The sequence below is a fragment of the Garra rufa genome, chromosome 7, assembly GCF_049309525.1.
Source record: "Garra rufa chromosome 7, GarRuf1.0, whole genome shotgun sequence".
Taxonomy (NCBI): domain Eukaryota; kingdom Metazoa; phylum Chordata; class Actinopteri; order Cypriniformes; family Cyprinidae; genus Garra; species Garra rufa.
Genome location: NC_133367.1, coordinates 1,115,653 through 1,134,110, shown reverse-complemented (window position 1 = coordinate 1,134,110; position 18,458 = coordinate 1,115,653). Strand labels below are relative to the sequence as shown.

Here is an 18,458-nt window from a genome sequence, read left to right as displayed (position 1 = left end):
GGTTTATCATTTAAACCGATTCATACAGAAAATATAGTCTATATTAATATTTTAGCTACTGAAAAGCGCTTTGAAATGTGATGCTAACACTATGGTATTGACTAATTCGCTTTATGAGGATGTAGTTTGTCATTTGTAGGATTGATTAGATGTTGGCCTCAGTTGCAAAGAGAATGCCTTAACTCCATACACAAATGTATGGTTGGGATAAACAACATTATAATCGTTATTTGCACTTAGTGTAAATAACATATTAAGAAAACACTACCATTTTTACATTGTGTAAAGACCACTACACCATTCTCTTGGAAGACAACACAAATTCACAAAATCATAAATGGCGCCATCTGGTGGGTTTCTAAAGAATAGCTGCTAATAGCAGCACTGCGAACTCAACCCTAGCATCCTACACGTGTTTCATGAATGTAGCTAAGTGCATGTGCCATATATGTGTACATTCATACAAACATGTATCAGTCAGCGTATTTTCACAGAACCTTAGAGCCCCGTTGAATGGAAAATCGATCGAAAAAATTTTTTTCCAAGACTTTTGTAGTAAGTATTTTTATTTATTTATTTTAAGTTAAAAGCTCAGACTTTAAAAGCAAAGGCTACAATGAAATGCATTGTGGGAAAACTGGGAGAAAAATAGTAATAAATGTGATTCACTGAATGCAATGTGAGCAGCTCAGTTTGAGTCAAAGTTAAACCTACTGTGGTGTGATTTATCTTCATCTAATGTGGTTTGATCTGTTGGTGGACAAACAACTCCTGCATCAGCGTGTCTATTATTAGATGAATGTGGTCAGTTTATCTGTCAGTAGTTTGTGGCTGAAGCATTCTTTATTTTGTCTCCTGTTAATATGAACCAAACATTTTGACTTTTGTTTCATATAAACATATTTACAGTTAAATAAAATTAATCCAAGAATCAGTTAAGAGTCACAAGTCAAGATATTGTCATGCATCATTGGTAAACTACACAGATCTTCTCACATCAGTAAATACAAATATCTACATATCTAAATTAAAATGCATGACTTTAACACTTTACTGCTATTATATTTCATACAGGACTAGAATTCATAGGAAAATAAAAAATGATCAATCATTTTCATGACTTCCTGTGTTCAAGGAAATGGTTGTGTGAGAGTACTGTGACAGAGGATCAGGCTTGTTGAGGAAAGACCACAAACAGCATCAGATCAGATGTGTTTCAGACATTGTAAGGGTTACTATTATGGGATTTCAGTGAGCTGCTGAAGAAAATGTTTATCGGATTAGTTTTGTTCGGTTTGTGGCATCTGGTTGGTGAGTTTGAAATACGTTTTTATGGCTAGAGTTGCTTCTGTTTTGCCACCATGTAATACATCACTGATTAAATTATGTAAGGCATTAAGTGATGCTCTTCGGTCACTTTAGACCGAAATTTTTTCTGTTTTGAATTTTTAAAAATCACAGCTTAATCGGAATGATATGAAACTCTGTGACTTTTATGCCATTTGGAATGTCAACACAAAAAAAAAAAAATTTGAGGGCATGCACACACACACACACACACACACACACACACACACACACACACACACACACACACACACACACACACACACACACACACACACACACACATGTTGGGTTTACATGTTTTATGGGGACATTCCATAGGCGTAATGGTTTTTATACTCTACAAACCGTACTTTCTATGGCCCTACACCTACCCTACACCTAAACCTAGCCCTCACAGGAGATTGTGCACACTTTTACTTCCTCAAAAAAACTCATTGTGCATGATTTATAAGCCTGTTTCCTCATGGGGACCTAAGAAATGTCCCCACAAGGTCAAAATCTACTGGTATTCCTATCCTTGTAGGGACATTTGGTCCCCACAACGTGAAGAATACCAGGTACACACATACACACACACACACACACACACACACACACACACACTGGTTAACATGTTTTATGGGGACATTCCATAGGCATAATGGTTTTTATACTGTACAAACCGTATTTTCTATAGTCCTACACCTACCCTACACCTAAACCTAGCCCTCATATATATATATATATATATATATATATATATATAAATTATTCTCAATGGCAAAAAAATGGATATTAATTACAGCATAAATATTAATTATTACCACAAAACCCTCTCAAAATGCAAAATAAAAAATATTATTAAACAAAAATGAATTCGAATGGTTTTACTGAAAAAAATTACAAGATGTGTTACAGGTGTCCGGTCACTTCTGACCGCGAAGTGCACAAGTGTGACTCCGAAACAAAGAGCACCAGAGGGTTAAAGGTTAAATCTGTGGCAAACTCTTCTTCAGGTGTGTTTGCTGATACAGATGCAGTGAAGTCAGTGTCAGTGATGGAGGGGGATTCAGTCACTCTAAACTCTAGTTTTACTGAAATGATGGATGATCCTCTGATTCTGTGGCGGTTTGGAACTGAAAACACTTTAATAGCTGAAATCAGTTTAATTGCCGGCAGCATCACCGAGTATGATAATGTTCTTGATGGGAGATTCAGAGACAGACTGAAGGTGGATGATCAAACTGGATCTCTGACCATCATAAACATCACAACTCAACATGCTGGACTCTATAAACTACAGTCCAACAGTGTGAGCAAGAATTTCAGTCTCACTGTCTATGGTGAGTTAAACATTAGTTTCACCTGATTTATTTAGTAAAGCTTTGTGAATATCTAAAATTATGAATCTTTTGTAAATGTAAAGATCATGATTGTCGGTTTATGTGACGAGACACTCACTGACTGATGCTGCAATGCAACTTTATTCTGATCGTTTCTTATTTCTTTATGTTTTCAGCTCATCTGCCTGTTCCTGTTATCAGCAGAAACCCTTCACAATGTGCTCCATCATCATCATCACCATCATCATCATCATTATCATCACAGCAGCACTGTTCATTGGTGTGTTCAGTGGTGAATGTGAGTCGTGTGACTCTCTCCTGGTACAAAGGAAACAGTTTATTGTCCAGCATCAGTGTGTCTGATCTCAGCATCAGTCTCTCTCTACCTCTGGAGGTGGAATATCAGGATAAAAACACCCACAGCTGTGTGCTCAACAATCCCATCAGCAACCAGACTCAACATCTGGACATCAGCAAACTCTGTCAACCATGTGCAGGTACAGCAGCAGTGATATCATTTACATTTATGAATTAATTTGTTTGACTTTAGACTAATACCTTTTAGACTTATACCATTTGTCTTACTAAACGAGTTTTGAAGTTAATTTTTTTTTCTTTTTTTTTTTCAGGAGTGCATGGCTGTGATACTGTCGAACCTGTGATCCGATTGGTCGTCACTGCTCTGATGGGCGTGGCTGCTGCAGCTGCTGTTGTTCTTCTGGTCAATGATGTCAGATCTGCCAGAGGCTAAAAGGAGAAAAACAGATTGGATATTATAAATATTCTGACATATTTTGGAATCGTAATATTTAAAGCTTAAAATATAACTGTGGTCTAATTGTTTAATGGTGGCAAAATGAAGCTTTGCTTTCCAGTGCCTCAGATCTTCATAAAATGGTTCATTAGCTGTATGAATCCTTTCAAAATGGTGTATGTTGGTACCATCTGGTGGCCAAAACTATGAACATAAATTTGTTTTAATCTGTAGTGGCATCTATTTCAATTTTGTTTGTTAATTACATTGTTATTTTCTTAATTTGCTGTTTTGATATTTTAATTTTATTTGTTCGCAGGAACTCTGCAAATACTTGCCAAGTATTAATGTAAAAATATTTGTCATACCAACAAAGAGTATAGAGAGACATCCATGACTCATATGTACATCTATATTTTTAAATGAATCAGTGACATGGTAAAAAAACAAACTACGAATTCAGACTGAATAATTCTATTCAATTGATAGTTTTCACGTGACTTTATAGACACCTTTCCTGAATGCGGAAGTCAACCTGAAGAATGCTTTGCATTTCGGTCTCCAGTGTTTCTAATCAAAGTAGCGTATGTTTCGAGCTATTAATCTAATGTTAAACCTATTTAAATGTTTTTAAAAAGCACATGGCTCTATAGCGCCATCACTTTGCAATATCCTATGACCGTCATATGTCAATGCCTTACTCAAAGTTTAATGAGTGTGTAGATGACACGAAGCTGCAGACGTTAGCTATATTTAAAACAAATGGACGCTATTTGAATGGGTTCCTATGGAGACCGGAACAGAAGAGCATGGCAGCGCTCATCGTTTACTCAGGAAAAAGGTCTATAGGAACGCCCACCAGGAGGGCAAAACGAGGCTATGCTCCACTGAGCACTGAGCACCCCCCCCCCCCAACCCCCCCACCCCCGGGGGGCGGAGGAGCCGAGGTATGTGGTTGGAGGGAGGAGCAAATGATGGGCTTAACTCTGGATACATGAAAAACGGTGAAAATTCTTCTAAGGGTTCAGCACCTTAGAAACGATGTACGGTCCAATGAATTTTGATTCTTGGGAGGCAAATAATGGGGGCTGGTAGCCTAAGCAGGACTGGAAGGGTGATAAACCTGTAGACGAGACTGGAAGGGAGTTATGTGCAAACTCGACCATGGCTAATTTGCAACTTCAAGTCAAAGATTTCGCTGACGCCACAAACACGCAGGACCCTCTCCAAGTCCTGATTGGCCCGCTCGGATTGACCATTGGTCTGCAGATGGTACCCAGAGGAGAGGCGCACAGTCGCCCCCAGTAGCCGACAGAATTCTGTCCAAAATCTAGCAATAAACTGGGGAGCAAAGCAGTGGCAATCATCAATTCTGAAATGTCTTAAATCAAACTGTAAAACATGAAAAGATCAGAGACTTTGTGTGCATAAGCATCATGACCTTATATACACATTCTGTGATCCTGCTAAGCTTTGCTAGTGTCAGTAGTTATTTCCAGCTCAATCAAAAGGAAGAGGAGTAGTTTTTGAGAAGAACTATTCTAGATATCAGATATTTGTTTTTATAAAACACCCTGTTTTGTCTGTGAGTGATTTTTAAGAATTAATGCAATGGATGATTCGCGGTCGTGGTATTTTTATATGGACATCAGGAAAAATGACTGCAGACAATAAAGCATTTTAGTCATTGTAGACTGTAGATCTAAAGATTTCCTAAAATGCATGTACAGTTGTGGTTATTTCAGAAATTTGTAGGTGTGTAATGTGTCACCTGCACCTTAATGCCATGTGACTGTTGAGGGAAAAAACCCAGTACACAACCGGAACAATATTCAACTTACATCAGATAAGACGTTGCTATAAAGAGACAACACATAAAAAAAAAAAAAAAAAAAGCACACACACACACACACACACACACACACACACACACACACACACACACACACACACACACACACACACACACACACACACACACAAATATGACATCTCAAAAAAAGAAAAAAAAAAAAAAAAGAAAGAAAAAAAAGAAAGAAAACGCCCAGATCACTATACATGCACAAGTTGTTTGTACACCCAACAGATCAAACAACATTTCTGTAGAAATCAGACCACAGCAGGTTTCCGTTTGACTCGTCTGAAGTGCTTGTGTGGTAGGCTAGTGCAACTAGGGTGGGTAGTTTAAACTTTTTTTGTTTCACCAAGCATAACAATTATCAATCTAAATATTATGAGCAATTTTAAAACCAATTACTTCTGTTATCATTAAATTCAGGGAGATTCACTTAATATTCTTTTACTTACTTATTTAACATTGACAGGCAATTAGCTTTCAAAAATGATCAGTAATTAATGATAAGGAATTAGGAATGTATTAAAGTCTTAAGGGCTAGAAGAACATTGATTCGTTATAACCATACAAGAAACATTACATTTCATATCGTGTTCAAATAGTGTGAGCGGAATGATATATAGGAGGGTCAGACTCTGGCGGGGGTGGATTCAGGTTCACACATCAGATTAACAGAGTGCATTTGGTGGATAGCGGTACTTGATCAGACAAAGATGATGTTTTATACGATTGTTTTGTTGTGTCTGTACTGGCGGTGTCTAAATGGTAAGTTATAAAATCCCTTTGTGCATTCATTTTTATCCATTTCAGAGCAAACATTTAGCATTTCACTGCTACTGTTTTAAATAGTCTATTTTTCTTGAGACATCATCTCAAATGAATTCAGGTCTTGGTTTGCGATTTCCATTTGTGAGCTTGGCAAATTTACGATAGAACTCATGGAAATTAAAATTATATAGTTTTCCATGACTGTAAAATTTCATTTTGGAAATTTATCAGAAATACTGAGTTGCTTTCAAATTCCCGGTATTTCCGTAGGTTTCAAATGGCCGCTGTCCCGCTCTCAGCCAATACTACATTTAATAAATTATTTAAAAATTACTTTAGTTAATCATAAACAAAAGAATGGCCTACTTTCAAGCTTCACTTAACTTGTGTGTCTGCACAAATTAATTGTACTCTACAGCTAATTCGTTTCTGCTACTGTTCTTCAGTTCACAACTAAAGGTCACAAAGTAGAGCTGATGTAATGCTTTCGAAACAGTTTTATTCCATGAAAATATGTGTATTTTTCTTCTCCAGGTGTGTTCAGCGAGTCGTTATCAGTGATGGAGGGAGATTCTGTCACTCTAAAAGTTGATGTTAATGAAACTGATAAAGATGATGAAATACTGTGGAAATTTGGAGCTGAAAAGCTTCCAGTAGCTCAGATCAATAGAGCTGCTGAAATCTTCGACACATCTGATGGTCCCGATGGGAGATTCAGAGACAGACTGAAGTTGAATCATCAAACTGGATCTCTGACCATCACAAACGTCACAACTCAACATGCTGGACTTTATAAACTAGAGATAATTGCAGCAAAACTGTCATCAAAAACTTTCAGCGTTTCTGTCTATAGTGAGTACAGATCATTGGTCCTCTCCTTTACATATTACGGATTTTATAATTAGAAATAACAGATCACATAAACACGGATTCAAAACACTGATCTGAAAATAAGGTTGCTGTTTAGATTTACCCATATTCTCATCTTTTTCCAGCTCGTCTGCCTGTTCCTGTCATCAGCAGTAACTTTTCATGTTCTTCATCAGCAATTCAGCAGAATTGTTCATTGTTGTGTTCAGTGGTGAATGTGATGGATGTGACTCTCTCCTGGTACAAAGGAAACAGTTTATTGTCCAGCATCAGTGTGTCTGATCTCAGCATCAGTCTCTCTCTACCTCTGGAGGTGGAATATCAGGATAAAAACACCTACAGCTGTGTGCTCAACAATCCCATCAGCAACCAGACTCAACATCTGGACATCAGCAAACTCTGTCACACATGTTCAGGTACAACAGCACTGATATTAACAATAATTTACCAACCTATAGTTTAGATTCACACAATCCCTTGTACAATAACATTACTGCCTCTTTTCCGACGTTGCAGCACAGTCTTCCTATCCTCTAGTCTCTCTGATAGTGTTGATTTCGGCTGCTGTCGTTGGATCTCTGTTGATTGTAGCTGGATTTGGGATTTTCTGCAGCTGCAGAAAACACAGAAAAACTGATCAAGAAGGCAAGTGTTATTACTGTTAATTTATTTTTCAAGCTGCATCAAAACAAAAATGCAAATGTGCCTAAATTCAATTATAAATAAATGTCTTACGGACTTTACGAATACAATCTTATCTGTGTAAAGATGACAAGCTCCACTTGTATTAAAATTAAGCTTTTCATTAAAATTTCACTGATGGGTGATTCTTCATTTGTTGAGCTTCTGTGAAAACGAAAATTCATACAAAAAAATGCATATAACCATTTTAAACTTAATTCTGTAGATTTAATTGGCAAATAATGCATTTGCAATATGAATTAGTCCCATTGTCCCGTAAAATAGGTATGAATAGCAAAGAGATTGGGATGGTATTTTGAATAATGATAAAGAGAAATGCATATTCTGTATATTCATATATAAATGCATAACCAGTTCTAAAATCAAACTGAATTAATTTGTTAATGCAGTTGCATTTGTTAATTCAATTTCATGCTTCAGCAATCTAACTTTGACAACTCTAATAACACATGTGGTATAAAAATAATCTAGTATAGATAGTGTTTGTTTGTGTTAACGCATCTGTTATTAATGTTGCGCAGATGAGGTCACTTATGCTAACCTAACGTTCAACAAAAGAAACGCACAGAAATCGGTAAGATTGTTTATGACTGTGTAGATTATCTAAATCTGACAGATTTAGATGTGTGTTTAGATTTTGATGTAGATTTACTAGATGTTTGATGGTATAAAGTTAGTAGATTACCAGAAATAAGGAGCTGAATGTGATCACTAAGGAACATTTGAGAATCTCAAATCTATGGAAGCTTTTTTTTATTGAAAAAGCTGTTTCGACCACAAGTTACAACTTTTTTCCTTGCAATTGTTAGTTTACTGTATATCTCACATTTTTTCTCAGAATTGTGAGATAAGGTCAATTTTAGTTATACTTTTTTACACCTTTAACCTTTTTATTTTCTAAACTTTATGGTGGAAACAAACACACAAAAACCTAACTGCGAGGTAAACCCAGAATTCAAAGAAAATCTAAATTCTCAGAATATAAACGTATAATTCTCAAAAGAAAAGTCTGAATTGTGAGATATCAAGTCATGCCGTTTTGACTTTTTAATTTTGTGTGCATACAAAATCAGTATTAACACAGATTCTTTTCGTATTAACATTTTTAAAATTATTTTATTTTGTTTTTACAGATCAAATCAGAACATGATGAGGAAGAGGTTGAAGTTGTGTATGAATCTGTTTTCTACAGTTGATGATCAAACTTAAAGGGGGCATCGGATGGCTATTTTCCACAAGTTCATAGGATTCTTTTGGGTCTTAATGAAAAGTCTATAATATACTTTGGTTAAAAATTCACAATAGTAGTGTAAAAAAACAGCCTTTTACCTTGTCAAAATCAGCTCTGCAAAAACGTTTTGAGACTTGGCCACTTTAAAGGCCACCGAGATTTGCTTGCCATGCCCATCTTTGGGATTACAGACATAATGTTAACTATAGCCGCATTTAGCAAAGAAAGCACATTATTAAGAAAGGCCATTCACAAAGATGCATAAAAAAAACAAAAACTTTACACTCACTTCTGCTGTGGCTGAAACTGCATCAGGAACGATTTGCACGAACACAGGGGCATATGTAGACCGATTACCCCTTTCAACATGTTTTCAAATTGTCTTTTAAGAAATATTCTTTTTTTTTTTTTTAAGTCCGAACACATCAACAAAAAAAAAAATAATAAAAAAAAAATAATAATCAGTACAGAAATTGTTTTGATCTGTTTGGTGGAAAAACGTCTTTTGCGTGAGCATTGAGCATTGGTGGGTTGTGGTCAGTTTGCAAATGTATATCTTGATGTGTGATTAGCGTGTGGTTGAAGAGTGTTTTTCCATTCTTGCCCATATGATGCTAACAGTATGACTTCCACTTTATACAAAACAGCTTTAATACTAAAATACTGAAACATCAATTGTGAAATGTGTTAAACTGTAAAATATGAAAAGATCGACTATGTGTCCATAAGTATCATACACATGCTGTGATCCTGCTGATAAGCTCTGCTAGTTTCAGTAGTTATTTCCAGCTCAATAATCAAAAGGAAGAGGAGTAGTTTTTGAAAAATAACTATTCTAGACATAACATCTTTGTTTTATAAAAACACCCTGTTTTGTCTTCAATTATGAGTGATTTTAAGAATAAATGCAATGTATGATTCACGGTTGTGGTATTTTTTATATGGACATCCGGTGAAATGGCTGCAGACAAAAATGCATTTTGGTCATTGTAGACTTTTAGTCAAATGACAAAGGTCTGAAAATGTCCTAAAATGCACCCTGTACAGTTGTGGTTATTTCAGCAATTTGTGGGTGTGTAATGTGTCACCTGAGCCTTAATGTCATGTGACTGTTGAGGGGAAAAAACCCAGTACACAAACGGAACAATATTAGATCAACTTACATCAGATAAGACGTTGCTATAAATAGACCTCACAGTAAAAAACAATAATAAACAGGAAACCGTTTGGTTTTAGCGCGTTTAAACCGGCTTCAAACGATTCTTGAACTCGCCGAATCTTTTAAACCGGTCTGATTTCGGTTTATCATTTAAACCGATTCATACAGAAAATATAGTCTATATTAATATTTTAGCTACTGAAAAGCGCTTTGAAATGTGATGCTGACACTATGGCATTGACTAATTCGATTTATGAGGATGTAGTTTGCATTTGTAGGATTGATTAGATGTTGGCCTCAGTTGCAAAGAGAATGCCTTAACTATAATGTTGGGATAAACAACATTATAATCGTTATTTGCACTTGGTGTAAATAACATATTAAGAAAACACTACCATTTTTACATTGTGTAAAGACCACTACACCATTCTCTTGGAAGACAACACAAATTCACAAAATCATAAATGTTGCCATCTGGTGGGTTTCTAAAGAATAGCTGCTAATAGCAGCACTAACCCCTACTTACATCTTACACGTTTGTCATGGATGTATGAGTGCATGTGTCGTATATTTGTACATTCATACAAACATCAGTCAGCGTATTTTCACAGACCCTTAGAGTCCCGATGAATGGAAAATCGATTGAAAACATAATTTACTGTTCGTCCACCAGAAGGCTCTCAGACTTTTGTCGTAAGTATTTTTATTTATTTATTTTAAGTTAAAAGCTCTGACTTTAAAAGCAAAGGCTACAATGAAATGCATTGTAGGAACATGGGAGAAAAATAATAATAAATGTGATTCACTTAATGCAATGTGAGCAGCTCCGTTTGAGTCAAAGTTAAACCTACTGTGGTGTAATTTATCTTCATCTAATGTGGTTTGATCTGTTGGTGGACAAACAGCTCCTGCATCAGCGTGTCTATTATTAGATGAATGCGGTCAGTTTATCTGTCAGTAGTTTGTGGCTGAAGCATTCTATATTTTCTCTCCTTTTAATATGAACCAAGCAGTTTGACTTTTGTTCCATAAAAAACATATTTACAGTTAAATAAAATTAATTCAGAGGCAATTAAGAGTCACAAGTCAAGATATTGTTATGCATCATTGATTAACTACATAGACTGACATCTGATTGACATCACATCAGTAAATACAAACATCTACATATCTAAATTAAAATTCATGACTTTAACACTTCACTGCTATTATATTCCATACAGGACTAGAATTCATAGGAAAATATAAAATGATTCATCATTTTCATGACTTCCTGTGTTCAAGGAAATGGTTGTTTGAGAGCTGCGACAGAGATTCAGGCTTGTTGAGGAAAGACCACAAACACAAACAGCATCAGCTCAGATGTGTTTTAGACATTGTTAGGGTTACTATCATGGGATTTCAGTGAACTGCTGAAGAAAATGTTTCTCAAATTAGTTTTGTTCAGTTTGTGGCATCTGGTTGGTGAGTTTGAAATGTGTTTATTATGGATTCAGTTGCTTCTGTTCTGCTACCATGTAAAAAAAAAAAAAAAAAATTGACTTATGTAAGGCATCAAGTGATTTTTAAGATTTAATCTGTGACAAACTCTTCTTCCGGTGTGTTTGCTGATGCAGATGCAGTGAAGTCAGTGTCAGTGATGGAGGGGGATACAGTCACTCTTAACTCTGGTTTTACTGAAATGATGGATGATCATTTGATTTTATGGTGGTTTGGAACTGAAAACACTTTAATAGCTGAAATCGATGTAATGGATGGCAGCATCACTGTATATGATGTTGTTCTTGATGGGAGATTCAGAGACAGACTGACGCTGGATGATCAAACTGGATCTCTGACCATCACAAACATCACAACTCAACATGCTGGACTCTATAAACTTCAGTCCAACAGTGTGAGCAAGAATTTCAGTCTCACTGTCTCTGGTGAGTTAAACATTGGTTTCACCAGTGATTGTCTAAAATTAAACTCTTTTGTAAATGTAAAGATCACGATTGTCGGTGATGAGACACTCACTGACTGATGCTGCAATGCAACCTTTATTCTGATCGTTTCTTATTTCTTTATGTTTTCAGCTCCTCTGCCTGTTCCTGGCATCAGCAGTTACTCTTCACAATGTTCATCATCATCATCATATTGTTCAGTGGCGTGTTCAGTGGTGAATGTGAGTCATGTGACTCTCTCCTGGTACAAAGGAAACAGTTTATTGTCCAGCATCAGTGTGTCTGATCTCAGCATCAGTCTCTCTCTACCTCTGGAGGTGGAATATCAGGATAAAAACACCTACAGCTGTGTGCTCAACAATCCCATCAGCAACCAGACTCAACATCTGGACATCAGCAAACTCTGTCACACATGTGCAGGTAGAGCAGCAGTGATATCATTAACATTTATGAATTAATTTGTTGACTTTAGACTAATACCTTTTAGACTAATACCATGTGTCTAACTAAACAAGTTTTAAAGTTTTAATTTTATTTTTCTTTCAGAAGTGCATTGCTGTGATACTATTGAACCTGTGATCCGATTGGTCGTCACTGCTCTGATGGGCGTGGCTGCTGCGGCTGCTGTTGTTCTTCTGGTCAATGATGTCAGATCTGCTAGAGGCTGAAAGGAGAAAAACGGATTGGATATTATAAATATTCTGACATATTTTGGAATCATATTATTTAAAGCTTAAAATATAACTGTGGTCTAATTGTTTAATGGTGGCAAAATGAAGTTTTGCTTTCCAGTGCCTCTGATCTTCATAAAGTGGTTCATTAGCTGTATGAATCCTTTCAATATGGTATATGTTGGGACCATTTGGTGGCCAAAACGATGAACATTCTTCTATATTTGTTTATTCTGTAGTGGCATCCATTTCCATTTTGTTTGTTAATTACACTTTTATTTTCTTAATTTGCTGTTTTGATATTTTAATTTAATTTGTTTGCAGGAACACTGCAAATACTTGCAAAATATGTAAAAATATTTGTCATACCAACAAAGTGTATAGAGAGACATCTATGACTCTTATGTAAGTCTATTTTTTAAAATAAATCAGTGACATGGTAAAAAATAAACTACGAATTCAGACTGAATAATTCTATTCAATTGATAGTTTTCACGTGACTTTAGTTTACACCTTTATAGACACCTTTCCAGAATGCGGAGGTCAACCTGAAGAATCCAGTGTTTCTATAGTCAAGGCAGCATATGTTCCGAGCTATTAATCTAATGTTAAACCTATTAAAATGCTTTTAAAAAGCACATGGCTCTATAGCACCATCACTTTGCAATGTCCTATAACCGTTTCGTGTCTTATGACATCAATGTATCGTCACGAGCCGCAGGGTGTAATTTGGATTTGTCTGTGCATGTTTTTGTTTACTTTTCAAGGTTTGCTGCCCATCTACTGCCATTATATGACTGGCAGACTGCACCAGTTTTCGTTAAAGATCTTCGTTTGTGTTCTGCTGAGGAAACAAATTCACCTACATCTTGGATGTCCTGGGGGTAAGCAGATAAACATCAAATTTTCATTATGGGTGAACTATCCCTTTAAATCTGTGTTTTTTAAAGTTTAGATTCACACAATCACTTGTACAATTACATGACTGCTTCTTTTCAGACATTGCAGCACAGTCTTCTCCTCTAGTCTCTCTGATAGTGTTGATTTAGGCTGCTGTCGTTGGATCTCTGTTGATTGTAGCTGGATTTGGGATCTTCTGCATCTGCAGAAAACACAGAAAAACTGATCAAGAAGGCAACACTTTTCAATCTGCATCAAAACAAACATGCAAATCTGCCTTAATTCAATTATAAATCAACTTCTTACAGACTTTATGAATATAATCTTATATAATCATAAAGATGATGAGCTCCACTGATGTTCAAATTAAGATTTTCAAAGAAGTAAAAAGTTAAGCTGCCTTAAGTTTTTAAGTTAAATCAGCTTAAAACTACAAGTCACCTTAACTTATTACAATAAAAATTAGTTGATATAACTTGTGAGTTTGATTTAACTTAAAATCTTAAGGCAGCTGCAAAACTTAAGTTTTTTAAGTTGAAACTGGTGAAAACGTTTTACAGTGTGGGTGATTCTTCATTTGTTGAGCTTCTGTGAAAATTATAATTAATACAAACAAGGCAAATAGCCATTTTAAACTTAATTCTCTAGGTTTAATGTGCAAAAAAGAAAAAGAAAAAAAATGCATTTGCAACGTGAATTAGCCCTGTTGTAAAATATGTATGAATTGCAAAAAAAAATTTTTGTAAAATGCCTCCTATACTGACTACATGTGTTCTGTTAATATAGCACTCTGAAATCGTGCTACCCTCACTCACACAGTTCCTCTTTAGTTCCTCTTGTTCTTGTACATTTCCGCTTCTTAAATAACGCTGACTCGGCATAAGATTATAAATTTGTATGTATAAGCATTCTTTTAAACCATAATTAAATGAAATTAGTTTCACAGTTCTGTCTAGTCAAAACAGTCTGTTTCTTGGTGTTGTAATCAAAGGGTGGCTATTAAAAATGTCAAAGCAAATGCTTTATGCTGTCATTTTGTTCTGCCTGCAACCTGTTGGTAAGTAGCCTACTTTTTTTTAAAAAATGGATTTTGTTGCTTTTTTATACAAGATGGTTTTAGCGCTTCCTCTAATTACACATATACAAAATAGTCTTAAATTCAGTTCTCCAGAGCTGTCGGGTGTCCTGCTTAGTACAATTTGTTGTTGAGCTTCACCTTTATCATCATAACCGGTTGTACCTTACTTTCCATTTCTATTAGTTGCTAAGATTGTTGCTGAATGTGTAAAGATTAAAGTTGAATTAACAAGCTTAACTTCCTACCCAAAGCACTGTGGCTTTGAGTGTTGCAGATTGATACTCATGTGCAGGTAGATACTGACATGCCTTCAGCTTATGGTACATCAGTATCATTCCTCTTCTTCTTGTATGTTTTATATTGTCACTGAAGATTGTTTTCTCTTTTTGTTCTCAGGGGAACCGTAAGGAGGTGCCCGGCCTTTTTATTTATTGTAACCCCCATTTTTCTCCTGTTTTTTCAGTTAGTCAGGGAGTGAGTGTAAACTTTTGTTGTTGATTTGTTTTTGTTTTGTGAGATTATTAAGTCGAACCACTCCTAAGATAGAGGGGAATTTTTGTTTGTTGTTTTCTTGCCTGGCTGCTCCTGAACTTATGTTCCCCTCCTTGTTTGATTACTTTGTTGAAATAAAAAAAAGATTATAAAGATAATTGTTGTCTTTGTGGTACGGCGGCAGGACCCCCGACTTAAAAGCTCATTTGCATAATGCTACGTTTCTTTACCCCCTAGACACTGTGTGGGACGTAACAGTAGGCATATTATTAATGATTCATTCATTCATCCAAAACACAACTTTAAATTTTTTTTTTTTTTTTCATTTCTATTTCATTTCCTAATTTACTCATCTTCCGGGCTTTGCTCGTGCGGCGTCTGCTATATTAAGTGTTGTTTGTAAATGTGAAGCTCCACCACAGTCTGACCTAACTACCTCAAGGGAATTAATATAGCTCTAAACTAAACTAAATCATGCAACTTCATTCCTTATTATTACTTTCATTAAATTTACTGTTTCACATTTAATCTTAACATATGTCTGTTGATCTGTTTTGTGTTTTGTTTCTGTGCTGCTGTTCTCCTTGTTTTTCATTTGTACTTTATAATTATAACAAAACAATGATCTCAAGTAAATAAATGTAATTAGCTTTATATGTTCTGTATTTGCTGATACAGATGCAGTGGAATCAGTGTCACTGACAGAGGGTGATTTAGTCACTCTAAACTCTGGTCTTATTGAAATGATGGATGATGATGTGATTCTGTGGAGGTTTGGAACTGAAAACACTTCTATAGCTCAAATCGATGTAATGGCTGGCAGAATCACTATATATGACAATATTCTTGATGGGAGATTCAGAGACAGGCTGAAGGTGGATCATCAAACTGGATCTCTGACCATCACAAACATCACAACTCAACATGCTGGACTCTATCATCTTCAGTCCAACAGTGTGAGCAAGAATTTCATTCTTACTGTCTATGGTGAGTTAAAAATTAGTTTCACCAACATTTTGATTATTTTGATGCTTGATTATTAAAATAAGTAGATCTTTGGAACATTAAAGCAAAATCATTTTCCTCTATACTTCTTGTCCAAATAACAAATTCATGATAAAAACGAATCTTTGTAAATGTACAGAAAAGTGAAGATCAGTACTGTCAGTACATGACGAGACACTCACTGACCGACTGATTAAACACTTGATTCTGAGCTATTGTTTACTCTCTCATGTTTTCAGCTCATCTTCATGTTCCTGTCATCAGCAGATATTCTTTACTGTGTTCTTCATCTTCATCTTCATCATCATCATCACAGCAGAAATGTTCATTGTTGTGTTCAGTGGTGAATGTGAGTCATGTGACTCTCTCCTGGTACAAAGGAAACAGTGTATTGTCCAGCATCAGTGTGTCTGATCTCAGCATCAGTCTCTCTCTACCTCTGGAGGTGGAATATCAGGATAAAAACACCTACAGCTGTGTGCTCAACAATAGCATCAGAAACCAGACCAGACATCTAGACATCAGCAAACTCTGTCAACCATGTGCAGGTACAGCAGCAGTGATATCATTTACATTTATGAATTAATTTGTTGATTTTAGACTAATACCTAATACCATGTGTCTTACTAAACAAGTTTTTAAGTTTCGGGGGTTTTTTTTCCCCAGAAGTGCATGGCTGTGATACTATCGAACCTGTGATCCGATTGGTCGTCACTGCTCTGATGGGCGTGGCTGCTGCAGCTGCTGTTGTTCTTCTGGTCAATGATATCAGATCTGCTGGAGGCTGAAAGGAGAAAAACAGATCAGATATCATAAATATTCTGACATATTTCAGAATTGTAAGATGTAAAGCTTAAATATCTGTGGTCTAATTTTTTAATGATGGCGAAATTAAGTTTTGCTTTCCAGTGCCTCTGATCTTCATCAAAAAAGCTGTATGAATCCTTTCAATGTGGTGTATGTTGGACCATCTGGTGTCCAAAACAAGTAACATTCTTCTACATTTGTTTTAATTTGTAGTGGCATCCATTTTATTTGTGTTTGTTAATTACACTGTTTATTTTGTTTTTTGCTTCGAGATATTTTAATTTAATTTGTGTGCAGAAACAATGCAAATTGCTGCAAAATATGCATGTAAAAATATTTGTCATACCAACAAAGATTAGAGAGAGACATCTGTGACTATATAAGCACATATACGTCTATATTTTTAAATGAGTCAGTGACATGATGACAATAGAATTCAGACTGACTAATTCTATTCAATTAATAGTTTTCATGTGACTTTACATCCTAATTGGAACACCCACCTGGAGGTCAAAACGACGCTTTGCTCCACTGACCGCCAGTTATTTTTTACAAAGTTTGCATCAGGTAGAAATGTAGAAAAATGCTGATATTTTATGCTGCAGTTCTATGGATGTTTTGCCCTCGAAGTCTTCGAGCCGGTTTTATCAAGGGCAGGGTCAATGCAGCTAGCTATCAGGAGATTTTGGAGAACTTCATGCTTCCATCTGCTGAAAAGCTTTATGGAAATGAAGATTTCATTTTTCAGCATGACCTGGTACCTGCTCACAGTGCCAAAACCACTGGTAAATGGTTTACTGACCATGGTATTACTGCTCAATTGGCCTGCCAACTCTCCTGACCTGAACCCCATAGAGAATCTGTGGGATATTGTGAAGAGAAAGTTGAGAGACGCAAGACCCAACACTCTGGATGAGCTTAAGGCCGCTATCGAAGCATCCTGGGCCTCCATAACACCTCAGCAGTGCCACAGGCTGATTGCCTCCATGCCACGCCGCATTGAAGCAGTCATTTCTGCAAAAGGATTCCCGACCAAGCATTAAGTGCATAAATGAACATAATTATTTGAAGGTTGACTTTTTATGTATTAAAAACACTTTTCTTTTATTGGTCGGATGAAATATGCTAAGTTTTGAGATAGGAATTTTGGGTTTTCATGAGCTGTATGCAAAAATCATCAATATTAAAACATTTTAAGTGAAAATTGTGCCACCTGGTGGAATAAAAAAATAAAAAGCTTGTGTAATGTCATGTGACCTCCTGTATCTCCCTATATACATATACACAGGGGCTTTGGGATTCCCATTGTTTTTTTTTTTTAGACTGTTTCTTCATTTTAATACTCTTTACATTTAAAAATATATTTAGACATTCTAAAAGATTGCTTTTGTCAAGGTTTAGATAGATTTTGATTGGATAAATATCAGGTTTTGCATTATGATTACAATCAGACATTACAATTTTGTTAGAAAGGGAAGTTCGGGAAGCACACTAAAAGTTCACACTTTTAACATCTTTCAGCTAGAACATTTGGCACCTTTTTTCTCTGAG

The 18,458-nt window shown here is 35.8% G+C and overlaps 5 protein-coding genes across 5 annotated transcripts in view; 4 read left to right on the top strand and 1 right to left on the bottom strand.

Annotated features, from left to right (window-relative positions):
• The window catches only part of LOC141339276 (uncharacterized), a 727,444-nt gene that overhangs the window by 31,625 nt on the left and 677,361 nt on the right, over positions 1–18,458 (bottom strand). The gene's annotated exons all lie outside the window — the stretch shown is intronic.
• Positions 338–3,423, top strand: LOC141338814 (uncharacterized). The gene is made up of 4 exons (XM_073844431.1): positions 338–350; positions 2,346–2,672; positions 2,849–3,169; positions 3,302–3,423. The coding sequence occupies exons 1-4, from the start codon at positions 338–340 to the stop codon at positions 3,421–3,423; spliced, it is 783 nt and encodes a 260-aa protein (XP_073700532.1).
• LOC141338813 (natural killer cell receptor 2B4-like) lies at positions 5,998–8,817 on the top strand. Its single transcript, XM_073844430.1, has 6 exons — positions 5,998–6,046; positions 6,584–6,901; positions 7,045–7,343; positions 7,441–7,564; positions 8,143–8,195; positions 8,755–8,817. The coding sequence occupies exons 1-6, from the start codon at positions 5,998–6,000 to the stop codon at positions 8,815–8,817; spliced, it is 906 nt and encodes a 301-aa protein (XP_073700531.1).
• On the top strand, positions 11,651–13,674 carry LOC141339281 (CD48 antigen-like). The gene is made up of 4 exons (XM_073844908.1): positions 11,651–11,936; positions 12,087–12,374; positions 13,180–13,185; positions 13,652–13,674. The coding sequence occupies exons 1-4, from the start codon at positions 11,651–11,653 to the stop codon at positions 13,672–13,674; spliced, it is 603 nt and encodes a 200-aa protein (XP_073701009.1).
• On the top strand, positions 14,531–16,888 carry LOC141338812 (uncharacterized). The gene is made up of 4 exons (XM_073844429.1): positions 14,531–14,582; positions 15,774–16,082; positions 16,340–16,648; positions 16,767–16,888. Exons 1-4 carry the CDS (start codon positions 14,531–14,533, stop codon positions 16,886–16,888), a joined length of 792 nt encoding a protein of 263 aa, XP_073700530.1.